General features: G+C 48.4%; 9 protein-coding genes across 12 annotated transcripts; 5 read left to right on the plus strand and 4 right to left on the minus strand.

Moving 5' to 3' along the window:
• The first annotated feature begins 250 nt into the window (after positions 1 to 250).
• LOC117894374 lies at positions 251 to 1,543 on the plus strand. Its single transcript, XM_034801378.1, has 2 exons — positions 251 to 509; positions 567 to 1,543. Exons 1-2 carry the CDS (start codon positions 341 to 343, stop codon positions 1,448 to 1,450), a joined length of 1,053 nt encoding a protein of 350 aa, XP_034657269.1. The 5' UTR covers positions 251 to 340; the 3' UTR covers positions 1,451 to 1,543.
• A 405-nt stretch (positions 1,544 to 1,948) lies between these two features.
• Positions 1,949 to 2,998, plus strand: LOC117894376. Its single transcript, XM_034801381.1, has 3 exons — positions 1,949 to 2,335; positions 2,407 to 2,615; positions 2,693 to 2,998. The coding sequence occupies exons 1-3, from the start codon at positions 2,142 to 2,144 to the stop codon at positions 2,866 to 2,868; spliced, it is 579 nt and encodes a 192-aa protein (XP_034657272.1). The 5' UTR covers positions 1,949 to 2,141; the 3' UTR covers positions 2,869 to 2,998.
• Positions 2,948 to 6,357, minus strand: LOC117894363 (protein suppressor of underreplication). 2 transcript variants are annotated; one of them, XM_034801357.1, is made up of 5 exons: positions 5,992 to 6,357; positions 5,728 to 5,927; positions 5,477 to 5,655; positions 4,899 to 5,411; positions 2,948 to 4,847 (listed from the first exon to the last, which is right to left on the minus strand). In XM_034801357.1, exons 1-5 carry the CDS (start codon positions 6,317 to 6,319, stop codon positions 3,095 to 3,097), a joined length of 2,973 nt encoding a protein of 990 aa, XP_034657248.1. In that variant the 5' UTR covers positions 6,320 to 6,357; the 3' UTR covers positions 2,948 to 3,094. The 2 variants fall into 2 exon arrangements, with proteins under 2 accessions (XP_034657248.1, XP_034657249.1); XM_034801358.1 differs by having other exon boundaries at positions 2,948 to 4,753; positions 4,874 to 5,411.
• On the minus strand, positions 6,298 to 6,704 carry LOC117894381. The gene has a single exon (XM_034801385.1). The coding sequence runs from the start codon at positions 6,530 to 6,532 to the stop codon at positions 6,335 to 6,337; it is 198 nt and encodes a 65-aa protein (XP_034657276.1). The 5' UTR covers positions 6,533 to 6,704; the 3' UTR covers positions 6,298 to 6,334.
• Positions 6,705 to 6,743: 39 nt separating this feature from the next.
• LOC117894367 lies at positions 6,744 to 8,585 on the plus strand. Its single transcript, XM_034801369.1, has 5 exons — positions 6,744 to 6,955; positions 7,011 to 8,004; positions 8,072 to 8,286; positions 8,343 to 8,458; positions 8,512 to 8,585. Exons 1-5 carry the CDS (start codon positions 6,864 to 6,866, stop codon positions 8,565 to 8,567), a joined length of 1,473 nt encoding a protein of 490 aa, XP_034657260.1. The 5' UTR covers positions 6,744 to 6,863; the 3' UTR covers positions 8,568 to 8,585.
• Positions 8,586 to 8,661: 76 nt separating this feature from the next.
• LOC117894379 (immediate early response 3-interacting protein 1) lies at positions 8,662 to 9,139 on the plus strand. Its single transcript, XM_034801384.1, has 3 exons — positions 8,662 to 8,828; positions 8,895 to 8,993; positions 9,058 to 9,139. The coding sequence occupies exons 1-3, from the start codon at positions 8,741 to 8,743 to the stop codon at positions 9,111 to 9,113; spliced, it is 243 nt and encodes an 80-aa protein (XP_034657275.1). The 5' UTR covers positions 8,662 to 8,740; the 3' UTR covers positions 9,114 to 9,139.
• Positions 9,030 to 9,720, minus strand: LOC117894378 (biogenesis of lysosome-related organelles complex 1 subunit 2). The gene has a single exon (XM_034801383.1). The coding sequence runs from the start codon at positions 9,666 to 9,668 to the stop codon at positions 9,174 to 9,176; it is 495 nt and encodes a 164-aa protein (XP_034657274.1). The 5' UTR covers positions 9,669 to 9,720; the 3' UTR covers positions 9,030 to 9,173.
• A 134-nt stretch (positions 9,721 to 9,854) lies between these two features.
• On the plus strand, positions 9,855 to 11,540 carry LOC117894372 (uncharacterized protein YER152C). Its single transcript, XM_034801375.1, has 4 exons — positions 9,855 to 10,074; positions 10,139 to 10,260; positions 10,324 to 10,625; positions 10,684 to 11,540. Exons 1-4 carry the CDS (start codon positions 9,913 to 9,915, stop codon positions 11,358 to 11,360), a joined length of 1,263 nt encoding a protein of 420 aa, XP_034657266.1. The 5' UTR covers positions 9,855 to 9,912; the 3' UTR covers positions 11,361 to 11,540.
• Positions 11,541 to 11,578: 38 nt separating this feature from the next.
• LOC117894366 (proton-coupled amino acid transporter-like protein CG1139) lies at positions 11,579 to 17,220 on the minus strand. Of its 3 annotated transcripts, none has more exons than XM_034801366.1 (7): positions 16,622 to 17,220; positions 13,478 to 13,680; positions 13,232 to 13,418; positions 12,533 to 13,158; positions 12,295 to 12,470; positions 12,078 to 12,233; positions 11,579 to 12,017 (listed from the first exon to the last, which is right to left on the minus strand). In XM_034801366.1, exons 1-7 carry the CDS (start codon positions 16,712 to 16,714, stop codon positions 11,926 to 11,928), a joined length of 1,533 nt encoding a protein of 510 aa, XP_034657257.1. In that variant the 5' UTR covers positions 16,715 to 17,220; the 3' UTR covers positions 11,579 to 11,925. The 3 variants fall into 3 exon arrangements, with proteins under 3 accessions (XP_034657257.1, XP_034657258.1, XP_034657259.1); XM_034801367.1 differs by having other exon boundaries at positions 13,478 to 13,679; positions 16,619 to 17,220; XM_034801368.1 differs by lacking the exon at positions 16,622 to 17,220 and having other exon boundaries at positions 13,478 to 13,693.
• Between the last annotated feature and the right edge of the window lie 1,584 nt (positions 17,221 to 18,804).

Below are 18,804 nucleotides of genomic sequence, written 5' to 3' on the forward strand. Positions count from 1 at the left end.
GCTGATCTTTTTGTGAACTGGCGAAATTATTCATATTTATTTCTTTGGGATATACAACGTATCTATGTAATTATAAATTTGTATTGCTATTTATTTAGAACACAGAGTGGAAGTTTTGCATTTCAGCTATCGAACCAGGGCTGGTTGCAAAAAATATCGGTATATTTGTGCGATAGGCCATTGAGTTTACCCATCGCGCTTTTAGCACTGAAAGTCGTATTCCAGAAAGGGCCTTTTGAATATCTTTCTTTCGGTTGGTACAGCTTGTTGCGAGCAGTCGAGTCGAGTGGATTTTTTTTTGATTTTCTTCGCCAACGCTATCTGTATTCAGAAATTAATCATGACTTTTGGCGCAGAGCTGCAGAGTATTTTGGAAGAATTGCTTATTTCTGACGATGATCGCTCCGAGTACACTAGGGATGCAGTCGAACTCCAAAATTTTGTGATTGAGGAACTAAAGGAGGCAGACATTAATTTTCGTAAAGCTTTTGATGGCCTTAGCCTCACGGGTAAGCTATTGCCTAATGTCATAATGGAATGGTTATCTACTAGTTATTTTCTTTCAGGAAGCTACTTGGATGGAGTGAAATTGAAGACGCCTGATGAATTCGATTTGCATATGAAGCTGAAATTTCCATTCCCCATCACCCCCACAAAAGACGAGAAGGGATTCGTGTTCTTGTATGCAAATGGCTCCAATCATTCTATCGTTACCGACAATTACATAAATCGAAAAGAGCTTCAAGATTGGCTACGTGATGCATTCGATAAGGTATTCGACTCGGAGCTAAGTGTTCTTTGCAAGTCTGGAGAAGAATATGAACTAATGTATACGGCCAAGGGCACCGGATGTGCCCACACCATTGAAGCTGAAGGGAAGAATCGGAACATATCGTTCGATTTTGTGCCAGCATTCGAGTTCGCCTGGGCCCAGTGGCCGTTGGACAAAACATGCATTTACAACAGCCGTAAGAAAAAATTAATGTACTTCCCATGGTTCGCTGTGCCGCAATATAAACAAGGCACTTGGGACGATCGCATCTTTATGGTATGTGTTCCGCATTGGGAACGCCAATTAACGATGGATCTGCATAACTTCAAAAATGTGTTGCGCCTCATGAAGGGACTGCGCGACGCTCATGCGACCGATTTTCCAAAGCTATCAAGTTACATGCTAAAAACGGTCTTGCTCCATAAACTGGGACGTGTTGACTGGCGAACCAATTTGGGAACTCTCTTTATGAAGATGTGGACATTTTTGGTGGTTCATCTCCAAGAAGGACGCCTAGATTTCTATTTTGCAAAAGGACATAACGTTTTTGATCGTATGACTCATGGGGAGCTCCAAAAATGCAACTTCACAGCTAAAGATTTACTTTCGAAGCTCCGCAAAGCTAGAGATGGGAAAAACAACCTCGAACTTGCTAAACTTTTTAATGTTTCTAAGTAAGATTATACCCATACAGATGTACTTATGCATTTAACATTTTGTATTTGGCTTTTTCATATTTTTCAAATAAATTCATATATTCCTTATCCATCAGCAAGCAAAAGTGCTGATCTTGCATATGTTCGAGTACTGAAAGAGAGAGAGAGAGAGAGAGAGTGAAAGACGGCAGAGTATATTAAAACCATGATGAAATTATGTAAGGTGGTCTCGCAGGCAAAACGGCGTCCCTAACGATGCTGTCAAACGACAATAGAGTATGCCGATTAACCCTTTTATGGCATGGGGACTATAGTTGCACATTGCAAGAAAACGAGTTGAAGTTTTATTTTTTTATTTTGATTTTTAATAATTTATTAATTGAAAGTAAGTTCGCACTGAATGCTAGAGGTGCGAAAACGAAGCGAGTAGGCAGTCGACGAGACCACCTTATACAATTTCATCATTATTACTGTAAGTTGGATAAACTTTGACTGTGATATTGTGGGATCTTCTCGTTGGCGGCCTACTCCCATATATTTTGGCGTGCTTCTCCTCATTCTGTTGTTTGCCTTCCATTTGTTTGGATGCCCGCCGTCGCTCTGTGATCCATTCATTTGCCCTTCCACATTTGCCGGGTATTTGTTTATTCTGTGAATATCAGAATCCAAGATATACACACACACACACACACACGTACAGCCAGCCACACATCATGCATAGCGTCCGTCGATGGAATATCAAGCGTTTCTCGCTGCTGCTCACCACCGCCCTGCTGCTGTACGTCTTTGTGTTCTCCAGCGGCTATCGGACGTACCAGATCGAGGGCATTATCGCCAAGACGAGACCGGAAAAGGTCTGGGAGTATGTGGCAGACTTTAACAAAATGCGTCTGCTCAATCCCACCATGTGAGTAAACATCGATATGCTTTAGCAGCCGCCGCACCATCTATCTGTCAATCCATCTCGCTTTACGGCAGCATCAATTTCAAGATCCTAGCCGATCATGGCCACGCCCATGACTGGCGCTACACGGTGGAGTACACGGAGCGACTCTCCCACTGGCCCTACTGGCTAAACACAGCCACGGCCAAGTATGTGGTGACCAAAACGAAGCCAGGCATCACACCCATCGCCTATGCCATTCAGTCCACCCACGAGACCTGCTTCTTCAGTGGCTTCTACTGCTGTGAGTGACACAACTATCTTCCCCTTAGAGCATATTTTGTTTATTCATTGCCTCCACTTTCTCCGCATTTTGCGCAGTGCACTCTCTGAGTGAGTTTAGCTTCAGTGCCGCCAATGAAGACACCTTGGCCCTGGAGCGCATCCAGTATCAGTGTCCACCGCTGCTGGGCAGCATGTGTCGTCGTGAGCTGGAGTATCAGCGTCAGGCGGTCATGCACAATCTCACACACATATTCAGCAAGCAGCGGATATGAGGGCTGGGACCATCGGGCGGAAAACGGAAAACAATTTAACAACATTTTAGAACGTGAAAGAAATTCATTGAAATTCTACTAAATTGGCTAGTTAATGTTTTACAGTTAACATTATACCACTTTGATATTTCGGTTGTGTGCCGTATTTCGGGGATTCCCTGAATTCTGTTAGCTTATGAATGCATTTTGATTCGATACTGCCAACTGTCTCGTGCCGTGCGACGTTTCACTTGTACAGATCCAAACGCTTCCTTTTGCTGGGTCCTGCACTGCGTGCTGAGCGTGCCCGGTAGGCCGCCTCGCTCGTCGATGGCGCCATGGGTGTGCTCGGCGCGCTCACCGATTGGGATTCCACGGAGTTGTTCTGGGAGCCGGCACCGAAGGCGGCGCCAAACCAACGCGTCAGCTTCGTAGACTGCGTGCACTTGCCGGCGGCTTTGGGTGATTTGCGCAACGTTTGCGCGGCAGATGCGGCCCGATTGCCGCTGTTGCCCGACTTCTCCGGCCCCGAGCTGATCAGATAGTTGGTGATCTTGTTCGACTGCGTCGAGCGATCCTGCTGCACAGGCGACACATCACCCGAGGAGTTGAGACGCAGACGGCTGCCAAACTCCCCGTTGTTGGTTATTTCAAAGAAATCTTCCTCGGCAAATGTTCGCCGCCGTTGGCTTATCTGTTTTGGCGCCGGCTGCGGCTGCTGCTGCTGCTGGGGTGGTGTCACATTCGGCAGGCTGGGCAGGACCTTGGGGCTGGATGTCACAGGTGTACGTGGCTCAAACATCTGCTCTAGGATGTCCAGGCAGGAGCGTTCACGCTTCTTCTTGGCTGGTCCAACGATCGCCTTGGCATGCTGCTGCTGAAACTGCTTCACCTCAGACCCAAATATCTTGAAGCCCTCGAAGGGCGACGAGGGTTTCGGTAGCGGCTGCGCCATCGTCAATTGCGAAATGTCCGAGCAGTTGCTAAAGATATCCGGAGATTTAATCGGGTTCCTTTGCTGCGAGAGCAGCATACCAAACGTTGAGGAGCCACTTGTTGGTGGCTCCTGCTTCCGCTTACGCTTCAGTGCCTTTGTGCGGCGGCTCTGCGTCGTGGACGAGCACGGCTGCGAGCTCTCGTCGTGGGAGCTGCAGATAACGATAGGCTCCCGCTGCTGTGGGCTGGTCAGCGGCACGGACAGCACCTCCGAGTCGCTGAACAGCGTGAAGGTCGATGGCAGCATCAAGTTTGCCGGCTGCGGCGTAAACGGTATGCGGAAGGCGGGCAGATCCAGCACATCCACATTGTCCGGCAGCTTTTGCCCGCACTGCATGTACTCGGACGACAGGGAGCCGCTGCTCATCACTTGGGGTGTGGCAACGATGGGCTTAATCTTGGAGCCATTTTCTTGCTGCTGCGCTTCGTTGGTGCGTGGACGTCCTCGTGTTCGCTTGTATGTTTCTTCTGCAGCCTTGGATTTGGTTGTCCTGCTGTTGGATTTCTCCTGAATGTCTTTTTTTGGTGGACGACCTGGTCGCCGCTTGGGCGTTTCTTGTGGCTCGCTACGCTCTTGCTTCACCCTCGATTGGCTTGTCCTTGGCGTTTGACTGGACTCCGTTTTGGGTCTCCTGGGCGTGGTCTTTTTGCAGTCTTCCAATCTGATTCTGTGCATCAAGTATTTGCTGTTCAGTTTCGCGTCTGCGGAGCGCGTCAGACGCTGCATTCCGCGTGTCACTGGACGTCTCAGTGGTGACGATGGGCTCAAGGCCTGACGGCGCTTCGGCTTTGGCTCTGTCTTTGGTGTCACCGGTGGCGGTGGCATTGCTTCCCGTGGTGGAGTGCTCTCACGCTGTGGCGCCGCCAACGACATTCTCCTCAGTCGAACATTGACTTTTCTTGGTTTTTCCTTAGGCGACACAGCAGCAGCACCAGAAGCAACCTCATCAGCAGCAGCAGCAGCAGAAGCAACCTCATCATCAGCAGCAGCAGCAGCAGCAGCAGCAGCAACATCAACAGCAGCAGCAGCATCAACGCCAGCAGCCGTGGGCGTACGCCTCTTATGCCTCGGCCTATTTTCCTGCTCCTCTGGCTCCGATTCGGTAAGTTCTGGCTGCTTGGCAGGAGCCTGGCGTTTCACATATTTCCGCTTCGGTTTTATTGAAGGCGACTCCTTTGATGGTTTGTGCATGGGCGGCGTGCTCGGGGACGTAATAATCTCGCAATCATCGCTGGAGACAATCAAAATCTCATTGGCATCGAGAACGGGAGCGGCAGCTGGCAGCATGACTAGCTCATGCTCAGAGTCGGATGATTCAAAGACCAATGGCGGCATTATCACGGCTTCATTGCTGTGCTCCAACTCGACCCTTCCTGGTTCTTCTGTTTGGCACTGATTGATCTCCACCGACGATGCCACGGTGGAGCAGACATCCGAGGAGCCACTGAGCGTGCTCTGACTATTCCTAAAGGCCAGCCACAGGTTCAGATTCGTCTTGTACTGCTCGAGCGGCACTAGCGGCAGACTCTGCTCGAACTGATGGCGAAAGCGACGCAGACGAAAATCCCTGCGAGATGACGCAAAACAGTGATTACAAATGGTCTTTAAATGGCTCTAAATGGGCCGCCTTACTTGATGTATTCACTGAGAAAGCCACGCTTCTTGTAGTACTCCTCGAGATCTATGCGCTTGCTGAACACCTCCTTGGGATCTGGCAGATGGAACGTGCGATCGAAAGTATGAAAGTTTCTGTGTTTATGCTCCAGCCGTCCACCCAGTCGCAGCACATTGTACAGGAGCTTCACGTCCGACTGCAACACAAAAATGTCCAAAATGTTGATTAGATTATGGACTCGAAGTGCCGTGGGTTTCGATTTCCTCACCGTTATGTCCACACTGGAGATTACAATGTTTACTTTGCCTTCGAAGTGCTTCACCAGCATGGAGTTGCAGAAGTTGTTGTTCAGTGCATGGCCGCGATTGTCCACGAAAACGTAGTCGAATTTTAGTCTGCTGAGATCCCCAATGCTGCGCAGATTGCTCCACTTGGCCAGGTAAACGCTGTGCGCTGACTCGGTGGTGTCTAAACGATAGTTTTCGGGCAGTTAATTCAATGAAACTCTTGACAGAAAATTAACCCAAATTACCTTGGACACTCTGAATAGTGTAGACGGAGAGATCGGTGAGTGTGTTTAGGTGAAACTGCCAGCCAGCGAGCAGCTGCTCGTCGTTTTGCAGCACAATCAGCGTTTTCTTGGCGGGATCCAGAGCACTGAGCAGGGCCGACACGGTGGCCAATTTGCCCAGACCACTCTCATCGTTGAGAATGCAAAACTCTCCCTTGCTGAGACGCTCGTACAGGAATCGCACCGCATCGAGCTGAAATCCCTTCAGATACTGTGTTACGTGGCTGCTTACCAGTGCCCTCTCTGAGAGCCGCAGTTCCGGCGTCTGCTGCGACACAAAGTGATACATGGCCACGGGGGCCGCTTAGTGGTGAGCGTGATGGAGGGCCAGGTAGATGGCCACGAGTATGTAGAGCAGCTTCAGGTATGAGAATATGACAAACATCGAACAGGAGCCAATTATCATCTTCTTTGACGTTGGCGGGACATCGAAATCGCTGTAGTCGGCATTCAGTATATCCACCACGTTGTTGTTGGGACTATAAGTGTAGAGGATCTGCATGTGATTTGTTGGATGCAAGGGCTGCCAAAGCGGGTGCAGTGCTTATTCAGTGGTTTGTTGCTCTAGCTAAGCATAGAAAGCGGCATGGCAAGGATGAGGATCGGTTTGGATTTTGGCGAAATATATAATTTTTGGCACCAGTTTTTTACTTTGCCATTCACACGGCGCAGGTCACACAACAGCTGTTCTATGCAGAAGTATGCAACACTTTTAATACACGCTGCGTTGTTTACCAGCACTGCTCAACAGGTGCAAATACAATTAATTTTTGTTTTCTTTTGCTCAATCGCATGCAAACTCTCAAGTGGATGTAAACATAACAAATTAAGAAATGAGTTCAAAGGGCAAGCCAGGCGCTACGCCAACAACCACAGCAGCAGCGCCCGTCAAGCAGCGAACAATTGTTACTCCATGGAAATCCACGTGCGTTTTGTTTTGTTTTATTTATATTTGTTTTGATTAATATTTTACATTTCAGAGCCGAATTCAAAGAAGCATATACTCTTATATTTGGAAAGAATGCAACGAGCAGTCAGCTTCGAATGGCTCTGTCCATGATCCGCATCTGGAAGCTGCGACGAGGCAGTCTGTGCCCAGCGGCAGCTCTCGCCACTGCAGTGATTGTTCGGGCGCAGCTGGACGACAAGAAGGGCGACTTGAATCTGGAAAAAATCTATGCGCATGCCATAATCCGCTTCTTTAACTTCATGTCGTCCACCGTGCAAGGCCACAACTGGAGCAGCATGTACGACAAGGCTCAGGAGTTGGGACTGCCATCGTTCGTGGTAGACATAAGGCACAAGTGTTCGCACGGCACGGAAATGCCACCCGTGGATCTGTTGAGGGACGCCGCAGAAATTTGCCTGCAGTGGCTGCAACAAAACTACTGGCTGCCGCTGCAGGAAACCCTCTGCGATGTGGATCCAGGCAAACTGGAAGGCAAGGAAAACATTAAGTTCAGGCAGAAGATGGCCCACCAGTTATCCGCCTTCGACCTAGCCCTGGAGTGCCAGATCAACGGCGCCCAGAGCCTCAAGGCCATCAAGAAACTGAAGCCAAAAGAGTTCAATGCCATAAGGGCATACTTATCAAAGAATAAGCTAAAGACGCCCAAGGAGATTCTTGACACGGTGATAAATAAACTTAACGAATTGGTCAAGCAAACATCAACTGTTAGGAATCTGCCCGAGGTCTACGTTGCGGAACTTATACGAATGAAATATTTCATGGGCGTGGGCCTGGAAATAAGAGACAATGAGGAACTCATCATAGCGGCCACTGAGGGACTCTTTAAACTGATTGCCATCCACGGGTTCACCGAAAACGTCTTTGTGGCTCTTGTACACCTGACTGAAAATGTCCATGAGCCGGAGGAGCGGCGCTTGGGGGCCAGATATTGGGCCCTCAAAATGATTGAAACCTTCGCCATGCTGTCCCGCATGAAGCGCATGTTCAAGGAGGAGCTGGATAAGGTATGCGAAGCTCTATCTAATATTCCTAAAATGTGATTTTATCAGGTTCTTCGTCTGCCTTCCGTAGAATGACAAGCTGAAGCCCGCGGATTTCACGTCGCTCAACAGGCGCATGTTACCGAAAACAATTCGCACTCTGTTAGCCCACTCTGGCGTAGATCCAACGCTCACGCTGATGTTTGGCAACAGCCCAAAGAATCCAAGAGCTGTGCTGTTTGATCACGACTTCTTTCTGAAACGATTTTCGTATATGAGTTCATTCTCAGCACCCATCCTCAAAGGGTAAGGCGCCAGCAGAACCATTAGTCAGCATTGCTAACCTTTACTTCATGTCCTAGTTTGATACCGCTGGCAGAGATGCCTTTCGATGTGGATCCCATGGAGCAGTTTGATGAGTTTTTCCGCCCCAAAGTCCGCCAGAACATCGATTTGGGTATTTGGACACTTGAGACAGGTACATATGTGAATGTGGCAAAGTAATAGCACCAGCTAATACATCTTTTTCAGAAGACAATTGGTCGAATTGCGCCCTTGGAGTGCTTCCAACAATAAATAAACAATAAAAATTACTTTCACTTGAATCTTATTTTGGCGCGCAAACTGTGACAAGGCATTCGCCCTGTGACGTGGCTGGGGGTGTCTACGAAACAGGTGAATGGCAAGACGACAACTGACGTCAACAATTACTCGGTCTTTTTGGTTGATTTCAATGTAAATAATTCTCAATTGTTCTATAATGTTTACTCTCTGGACGCTCATCGAAGCCTCGCTGCTGTGCCTCAATGCCGTGTGCATCCTGCACGAGGAGCGCTTCCTGGCCAAGTGTAAGTTCGCCTAGAAGGCAATTGCAATCTCAAGCGCCACGACGCTAATCTTGGGCACATTTTCAGTTGGCTGGGGCCGGCAAGCGGGCCAGCAGAACTTTGGAGCACCTACGGCCAAGGACCAAGTGTTAAATCTCATTCGTTCCATTCGCACAGTGGCCAAAAGTATGTATCATCGCTGCACATCATCAAACTCACATAAATAATAACCATCTCTGTCTTATTGCAGTTCCCCTGATATTTCTTAACATAATTGCGATTATATTTAAACTGTTGCTTGGTTAGAAACATAAAGTCTATTGTAAAAAGTACACTAAAAGCATTTTTGCGTGGCCTTCGCGTTGATTATTGTGCCACATTGGTGCCCGCCTTGCGTTGCAGCACACACTTGACGCGGTTCTCCAGTGCTATGCTGTAGGCGTCTAGTTTGTAGGCGGCAGCTTCCAGTTTGTCCACCGTGTCGGATATCTCGTCGATCTGCTGCATTAGCGGCGCCAGCTGCTGGAACTTGAGGCTCAGCTCGCTGGTCGATACATTCAGGTTCTCTGCAATTTGACGCATGTCCTTGTACTTGGCTATGGTAGCCTTGTTCATCTCCTCCAATAGCCTGTAGTCCTCCAGGGGCGCGTTCAGTTCGTGCGTAATGTATTCCTCAGTTTTCTGGAACATATGCGTCGCCAATCGGCTGAGGTTTGGGTCGTGTCGCGCCAGAGCCTCGAAGCTGGAGCTGCTGGAGAGCGTTGGCCCATGGAGTGGCGAGTCCAGAAGTGGATTCGGCTCCTGCATTATTGGAGCAGCTGAAGCAGCAGCAGCGCTAGTTGAAGGCTTTTCCGTGTCCATTTCGATGTAGCAGTTTTCCGATTTTCTCCAATAACAATGTGATCAGCTGTTTGTTTACGTGCCGCTGTGAACGGCTCATGCTGTGTTGCCATTCGCATGCCATTCGCATGTCATCGCAATAAAGCGCAATGACAAAAGTGACGAGTTTCGAGTGCTTCGCGCCACCAAAAATGTTCTATTCTATAAATATGAGTGCAGCGCGGATTGATAAGACCATTAGAAGACCCACATTCTACGAACCAGCATGTCACGTGCGACGGAGGAACGCAAGCTGAAGCATCTTTTCGACGGAGGCGCGTGGAATGTCTACGAGCCCAACATCCTCAACTTGGGCGTCGGGGCTCCGGGCACTGACCTCCTCGAGTCCTGCTGCGATATCTTTCAGCAGGCCACCGAACATTGTCTGGTGAGTGAGCGGCGCACCTCAATTATGCAATTTCCCATTCAAACGACCTTGTGCACTTTTTCAGCAACATGAAAAGAAGGAAAATCAGTCGCTGATCTTTCAGTACGGACCCACAAATGGCTGCTTTGAGGTGCGGCGTGAGATAGCCACATACTTGAGCGCCATGTACGACAGCCCCGTCAACTGGTGAGAGTTGGGCCTGCGGTTTTGTGGCGCTGTGGGAACTTATCATTGTTTAATGGTTTTTAGTGAGGATTTGATTATTACGGCTGGCGCCACAAACGGCCTGCACTTGCTGCTGTCGACATTGATTGACTTCCAGGGCTATATATTCGTGGATGAGTTCACCTACATGATTGCCCTGGACAGCATGAAGCACTTCACCAGTCTAACCATCGTGCCAGTCAAGCTGAATGACGATGGCGTTGATCTGCGGGATCTGGGCGAGAAGGTGGCGAAGCATAGATTCAGCTCGCCGAACAAGGAGTTCTGGGGAATGTACTACACCATTCCGACCTACCACAACCCCACGGGCATACTGTTCTCGCCAGGTAGGTCTTTCCTCTGGCCAAACAGTTTTCATTTTCAATTCGAATTCTATTTTTTCAGAGGTTTGCCGCGGCATTGTCCAACTCGCGAGGAAGCACGACTTTCTTGTGGTGTGCGACGATGTGTACAACATTTTGTACTATGGTGAGAGGCCAGAGGCGCGCCTGCTTGCCTATGATGCGCGCACGGATGTCGACTATGCTGGCCATGTCGTATCCAACTGCAGTTTCTCCAAAATTCTTGGACCTGGCCTGCGTCTGGGCTGGCTGGAGGTGCCGCCGCGCATAAAGCCCTTGCTGGAGGGCAGTGGCTTTGCGAACAGCGGCGGCTGCTTCAACAACTACACCGCCGGCATTGTGGGTAGTCTGTTCAAGCTAAATCTTGCCCAGCAGCAGATAGCTCGCTTCCACGAGACCTACAAGGAGCGCATGCTGGCCACCACAGAGGCCCTCGCAGCGGCGCTGCCCGAGGGCTGCAAAATGTTGAGCCCCAGCGGTGGATACTTCATTTGGATACGTCTGCCGCAGCCACTGGATGCCAGAGAGTTTCTGAAATACAGTCTGGAGCAGCAGAAGATTGCGTTCATAGCTGGGCCTCGCTTCGCGGCGGATGGTGACAGTGGTAAGCAATTCTTTCGTTTATCCATTGGCTTCCACGGCAAGGCGAAGCTTGTAGATGGTGCACGGCGTCTCTGCCAGTCACTTAAGGATTATATGATGTCCGTGACCACTGCCTAGAGCCCCAAAACAATCTATCCCAAAGCAAGGCGTATCTTAATATGGCAAAAAGGGTTTATGTTTATTCATACTTTGTTGTCTGCTATCATCGCGCGTTAAATAAGGCTTATAAAGATGTGACTTGGCACTAAACTAGATACTTATCAAGAATGTTATAAACTACATTATGCGTTATGAAAATAGATATAGGTATACACATATTCATAGATAAACATACATTGGGTTGTACAGGTTTTTTTTTTTTTTTTTTTGGGCACAATGCTTAAAAATATCACAAATCTGATAAACTTTTAGCGAATTGCTATCTAATGCTAGATAGAATAGATGGAAGATCAGATTAGAAGTTTACACATTGTACAAAATAGAGCAGATCTTATCTGGATTTGTATCTGCAATTGCAACTGCTTTGGCAACTGCTTCTGCAGATCCCTCTTGTCATTTGTGCTGCTGCGAATGCGATTGTCTACCGATTTCGATATCCTTCGTTTGCTCATAATACTTTCGCTTGAATTGGAATGCCAGCTGGCGGATTACTATAGAACTGAATGCTACTACTGCCTCGCTACTACTCGGTGAAGGTCAGAACGATCTCCCTCAGTGAGGTGTAAGTGCCGATCACAAGTCCCAGAATGCCCACAATGATCAGCACAAAGTTACCTAAACAGAAAGAGCATTCAATTAGCGTGAATCCTGGCTGGTTGGGGGGTTGCTACTCACTCAACAAAAGCCAGACCTTGCGCAGACCCTTGGTCTCGTACCAGTGCGTGCAAATCTGGATGAGGGCCGGGAAGGCCAGGCCCAGGGCGGACAGGCACAGGGCACCAAACAGTGAGATGAACAGCTCCAGATTGGGTATGGCCACAGCCAGCAGGACTGCAAAAACAACAAGGAATCAGGAAGAGTCCAAAGACATGCGAATGCTGTTGCCACTTACAAGTCATCAGGACAAGAATCGTGCGGACTGCGTACTCCCAGAAGAGCTTGTTGCGCTGCGGACCCAGCCGCTTGGCCACATAGTCGTTCCAGGTGATGTCAATGGCCACATAGCAGGCCAGGCCATGGGTAATGTAGATGGCAAATGCCAGCATACCCTTCACGCACTGCGACAGGCTAAAGATGAGAGAGAAAGAGACGTTGTAGAGGGGAAACCACTGCCATTTGGTTGGACTCACAGCTCATGCTCTGGCATATTCAGCGTTATGGAACCCAGCACGGAGTTGCCATAGTTGAGATAGCCAAATAGACCCATGCCCACGTAGAGGAACACAATGAGGATCATGGAGACGTTGAGAACGCCACAGTTGCCGCCAAACTTTTGCGGTGTCTTCATCTCATTCTCCAGCGGCAGGATGACACCGATGGCCTCCAGGGCGAACAGAACGGTGCCGAAGAAGAGCGGAAAGTTCTCGGGCTTGCCGAAGGCATCCTTGCCCTCGGTGGAGACGGGCTCGCGGAAGATGTAGTAGCAGATGATGCCAAAGGAGACCATCGTAATGGCATTGGCCAGCGTGGAGAATGGCGCCAAATACTTGAGGTTGCGCACCCAATTGATGAGAATCAGCGGCAGCAGAATGATGATCATGCAGAGGCGCACATCGACGTTCGTGTCACCGACGGCATCCACAATGGCCTTGATGTTCGAAGCGACAAACACCACGTACACGCAGCAGGTGCCCAGCTGGTAGATCAACAGGAAGGTGTTTACCACAGTGCCAATGTAGGGGGCACAGGCTCTGAAGAAGCCAGGACCCTCGCCCAAAGCAGTCTCCGCCACGGCAGGATAGTTCATGCTGGGAATCTGAGAAATGGGAGCAGAGAGAGAGAAGCACTGATTAGGATCTGGCCTGCATGGACACTGCCATGAAACGCACCTTCTTCCTACGGCACAGCTCGTACTCCGCTTTGACCAACTGATGGATGCAGTACGTGCAGATAAATCCAATCACAATGGTGCCAATGGAGCCCGTAATGTAGCCAGAGTTGCGGAAGGCATTCGGCATGGCCAGAATGCCAGTGCCCAGAGAGCCCTTAAGCAGATGGAACAACGTTTCCGAATTGCTAAAGGAGTGGGAGCGGATTAGTTTGCTTTAATCTCTTGTTTAATTTCTTTTGCTTACGTTGTGGGATGCTCGACATCACGATTCTGGTAGGGATTGTAATCGGGATCCTTGGCCACTATGGCCTTGTTCGTGCTGCTGTTGCTGTGAGTGCCACCCTTCTCGGCCAGCTCCAGGGAGTAGGACTTGCCCGTCGGCTTCTGTACGCTGTCCGCATGATCGCCGACAAAGCCGGCATTACTGTGTCCATTCTTACTCATGGCTGCAAAATGTGGAAAAGGAAATGCTATTTAATAATGTCTGTGCTGCTGCAAGGCAAGATCTATCTATCTATCTTTATATCTGTCTATCTGCATGTGCATTCGAATCTGTGTCTCTCTCTTGCGAGCCGCAACAAGTGCGTGCAATGTGCAATGTTCGCTTTGGCTCTTTAAATAGTTTTGTGCCGCTGACATATTTCTAAATTGAAAGCAGACCTCAACGAATGTCAAGTTCAATGCAGGCGAAGCGTTGCCCCATCCACATACCCGTACGAGCAGTACCTTGCATTTTGTGCCGCGTCTGAAACGTGTCTAAAATAGAATAAACGCAAAACCGAAACCGCAAGAACCTCTCGCAAATGTCGAGCGCCAATTTTAGTGTCACTTGCCTCTAGCTTTGGACTTTGCTGCGATTCCCCATGCCCATTCCCAGCCCATTCCCCTTTCTTAATTAGAAAATATGTATCTATATGACATGGGTAATTTGGGGGGGCTTTTTACTGCCAGTTCCAGTTAAGATAATCTCATCTCAGAGCTCATCTCATCTCATATCTCTCTCTCTCGGCAAAGATATGGAAATTTTTGGCAAATTGCGACAATTTTTCCGGTTCCTCAATCTCGCGAGTCTCTTGCGAGTCTCTTGCAGTATTATCTAATTGCTCTCGTTGACATCTTGACTGCAGATCAGCTATGATACATCGTTATGAGACCCCTGAGATGTGATCTTCTGCCTCTAACGATCTTCCGCACACCCATTTTCCCGCTGCCGTCGCCGCAGCCGCGCTGTAAACCTGAATGGACTCTCTGCATAATCTCAAGTACAGCGGGTACGGGTTTGTCTGTACCAGAAGTCAAAGTCTTAGATATGCGGAAGTCGTTAGCTGATCAATGGAACTCTCAGAAACTAAGTCTTTGACTTTTCGAAACTGTATCGAATGAGTCAACGAATTTCCATGGAAAGAAAAGGTGCCAATTGAATTATTGATGAGGAAAAGTAATTGCTCTCTTGAATGGGAAATTCTACATTAAAGATTATCTTTATAGATCTACAGATCTTTGTTTGTGCCACAACTTTCTAACTGAAACTGAAAACTGCCCAAAACCAGACACCTTTTCGGCTACACAAAACCCAAAGTTCGCAGAAATATTTACCATAATTTATTCTTGGTAGGCAAAGGCTTTAGTAGTTTGTTTTAATAATGAAGTGCAGGCGGTTTAAACTGGATTGTCCCCTGGCTAAAGTCATGGCCCCTAACCGGGTCTTTCTTCCCTTTTGAATGAGTCGCATATTTTGCTCATAAATTAAATTTGTATTTGCCTTTTGCCAATTTGCAAATTGCCAATTTGTTTTGACTGTTTTCTGCTAGTGATTTATTTGGTGATGTTGTGATGATGATTTCCCCGTTTTGCCAAGAGAACTATAAATAGGCGCCTATAGGCGCGGCGTATGCGCAATCATATTTGTGAAAATGTTTGAGCCAAGAATTCCCCATGAATCGCAGTCGCTCGCCGCATGCCTTGGCCGCTCTTCACGTGAAGAAAATATATCATTTGAAAACAGCACGCGACTCGAGAGTTTCGTTTCGTTGCGTTGTTGCTTCGTCTGCCTGCTTAATGTATTGTTATTTATGCATTGTATTTGTCGTCTAGAGTTAGCCAAGTTCAATGAGCCAAGTCGTCATAGCGGTGGAGCGGTGGAGTGGTGGAGCGTAGTAGCGGCCTTAGCGCTCTACAGCCGTCGGCATGGCTTCGATGTCGTAGTGGTTGAGCACCAATTTCAATTGCCAGCAGCATGAAAGGAAGGCTGTATATTTTGTGTATTCGAGGGCGAAGCTTTTGATACCCTTGCAGCGTGATCTTTCATACGATTAATCTACGATTTTGCTTATAAATATTTGAAGAAAAACTACTAGGCATAAAATGAGTTTGTGGTGGAGTTTTACTTGGAATATCTTTAGGAGGAAACGAGTTTTCAACCGATTACTTCTTAATGCTTTCTGCTTCTTGCAAATAAAATCAAAATACACTTTCAGCTTAATTTTCTGCATTGCAAACACCTCCAAACAAACGCATAATACCCTCTCCAAAGATACAAAAAGTTGGCCCCACAGATCCACGCCAATTGCTCTTTGATCGGGCAAGTTGGGGCGGGTCGGGGCGAGCGAATCTAAGCCTGGTCTGGGGCTTCTAAGCTTATAAAAGCCGTCGGCCTTGCTCCGCTTATTGATTTGTGAATTGAATTTTGAATGTCTAATCTGCTCTCTGTTTGCTGTCTCTGCTATGACAGTGAATATGAATCCCCACCGTCTGATGAAGTTCTTGCTGTGGCAACCTGTGCGATGGTTGCAAATTTTGTTGCATAAACTGGCATGGGCGAAGAGCACGACACGAAGCAGTTGGCGACTTGCAACACACTCTCGAGACGCACGAATGCTCCGCTCGCAGACTTCAAATCGAATTATAACGAACGTTAGCAACGCTCAATGTAAATTTATCATGGGTGATCTCAGTCTGTGACTGAGTCCAGGAGCTGCAAGAGTCCACTGTCGATGGGTTGGCCAACATGTTGGTGCACCCTATCTGTGGCTTATCACTCGATGCCATTGCAACACACACACACACAGATAAAGATCAATTGCAGTGTGTGGGTTTGTGGAATTCCTTTTAGCCAAAATATCACTTGTAATTCGCTGGCGCAAACTGCTCTGGCGACCCTTTCCTGTGCCTTGCTATTTCTGTGCACTTGGTCAATGATTTGCGTCAACCGCCCAGGCGGCTGGCCGGCCGCCGCTTTCCGTTGTCTAATTTTAAATGCAATTAGTGCGAATCCACAAAGGAGCTTTATTATCGTCTGGTTAGCTCACACTGCCCCCGACTTAGACTAATTTGCGAATGCCTGAAGCCGACTTCCGTTCCCCAAATGAAAAAGTGTTCCACTCACCGCGACTGTGCTGCAGCAGCTGTTCGGCTGATGGAGGAATCGGAATCTCTTGTGTAACTGGGGAAGATGTGGAGCAGCGGCAACTTCACTTGGCATATGTACTATATGCGAAAGCTGCGATTCGAAACACTTGCAAACTATCGACTTTCGCAATACCCAATTACTGAGCGACACCTTTATTTTATTTTTTTTCTGCCAGCCAGCCAAGGGCACTTGACGAAATTTTGCTGTTTGCTGTTGCACGGAGACGGAGACGTTCACTGGCGGTGGCACAACCACAATTCACCGAAAAACACCACACAAAATCTAAATCAAAAGAGAGACAGAGAGAGAGAGAACCCTCGACAGACGACAACGATGCCGCACACCTATTATATGATCATGTATTATAGTTGCTGGTGGGTTGGTTGGCTTGTCTGGGTTGTCTGGGTTGTCTGCGATGTCTGATGTTGTGTGTGCGATCTCTCTCTGGCGATGTGATCGTGTTGGCCGCGCGTTAACGACTAAATCAGACCCAACGTGGGTCACCAGTTTTAAGCATCGCGCGAAACGTTGCACGACGAACACACACAGAGCAAAACAAGTCGCACATTTGTCCGAGTGTCCGCAGAATCCACAGCGCCAGGCAGAAAGGGGGGTGGAGCGAAGAGCGGAGAGCTTTCATTTGTACATCAATCTGATCACTTAGGGCAAATTATAGAGCATGCCCCCTCGATACCCCCCTGTGCACACACCGAAAGCTATCAAGAGCTGACAGCACATCCTAGACGGAACTAATTGTCATATCCACCACAGAGTGATCGCCACAGATTGATCAATCAGAGTTAGAAGTACTTAACGATTCCTGATGCCAACCCGTTGTTGGCTTAAAGGTATCATCGTTTGTGGCTGGCTGACACACTTCATGTTTCATGTAATCATCATCAAAGCTTCTCTCTCGCTCCGCGCTCCTCGCTCCTCGTCCCGTTCCGTGGGCCACTTTCCTGTCTTGGCACAGAGTCGTTGCCAAATATTTGGCTGCCTGTCGTCGTGTCGTGTCGCCCCACGGGCATTGGCTGCTACCATATGGCAAGACCACAAAAGAACCAGTAAGTGCCAGTAAGTCCAGTGACTAGACTCCGAGTGTGGCTGCCACAGCTACCTGTGGCACTGCACTGCTATAGCTGCTGCTACTGCAACTGCAATTAACATGTTTTTTTTTCGCTTCAGCTTGTTGCCTCTGCTGGCAGGGGACAGACGGCAATCGATTCGATTCGATGCGAAGCGAAGCGCTGCCTTGCCATGCGATGGCTTAATGCACTTTCTCAGCGGGGCAACCGGTTAATGGGGTGTGCAGAGAGGATTGGCGTGCCGTCAGGGGGGGTGTTCTGCTGCTAACTTGGCCAAATGAAATTTTATTTGCAGAAGGCAGTGTTGGTGTTGGTGTCGGTGGTGGTGGTGGGCCTTCCTCCGATCTCGATTCCAACGACGGGTAAACGTGCCCCGAGCACGCATTCATTCGCATGCATTGCGCATACGCCGCGTGCCTTAGTTTGTGTCTCTCTGTCTCTCTCCGTCGTTCGATTATGTCTTGGGGCTGGCATCTACCCTATATACCGTACATACACACATTGTATGTACTGCTGTCCCTCGGTGCAGCAGAAAGCCAGAAAGCCGAATGGGGTTTGGGTATGGGGTATCCGTCGCACCGGTCAGGAGACGGCGCTCCATCTCGGGACTGGGGACTCTGACGTAGTCGCTCTTTCGTCGTCTATCCACTCTTGACTTTGGCGGTGACGTTGCCAAACCATTTGGCCAGACAACTCTCCTACATGATTCACGTGCACATCAGGGAAGCTCGAATCGAATCTATCAACATTTATTCAATCCAATGACGCGGGAGGGTACTCGGAACGCTTGAAGGAGATGATCATACCCAGATGTTGACTCTTTTTCTCTTTTACTGCCATTTAGCACCACTTAGTGGCCATATAACTGCCATTTATTGGCTTCCTTTGATGCCGATTTCGGAGCGTTTATAGGCCACAAATACGATAGGAAAAACACCTCAACTGACGTCATAAATTAAATGGCTTTGAGGTGTGATTTTTCAGTTTAAATGTTTTCCAAATGAGGATGTAACTAATGTGGTAGTTATCAAGTTGGAAAGCAACACAATTATAATCGATTTGAGGCCAATTTTCATA

This window comes from Drosophila subobscura, chromosome J (genome assembly GCF_008121235.1).
Source record: "Drosophila subobscura isolate 14011-0131.10 chromosome J, UCBerk_Dsub_1.0, whole genome shotgun sequence".
Classification (NCBI taxonomy): domain Eukaryota; kingdom Metazoa; phylum Arthropoda; class Insecta; order Diptera; family Drosophilidae; genus Drosophila; species Drosophila subobscura.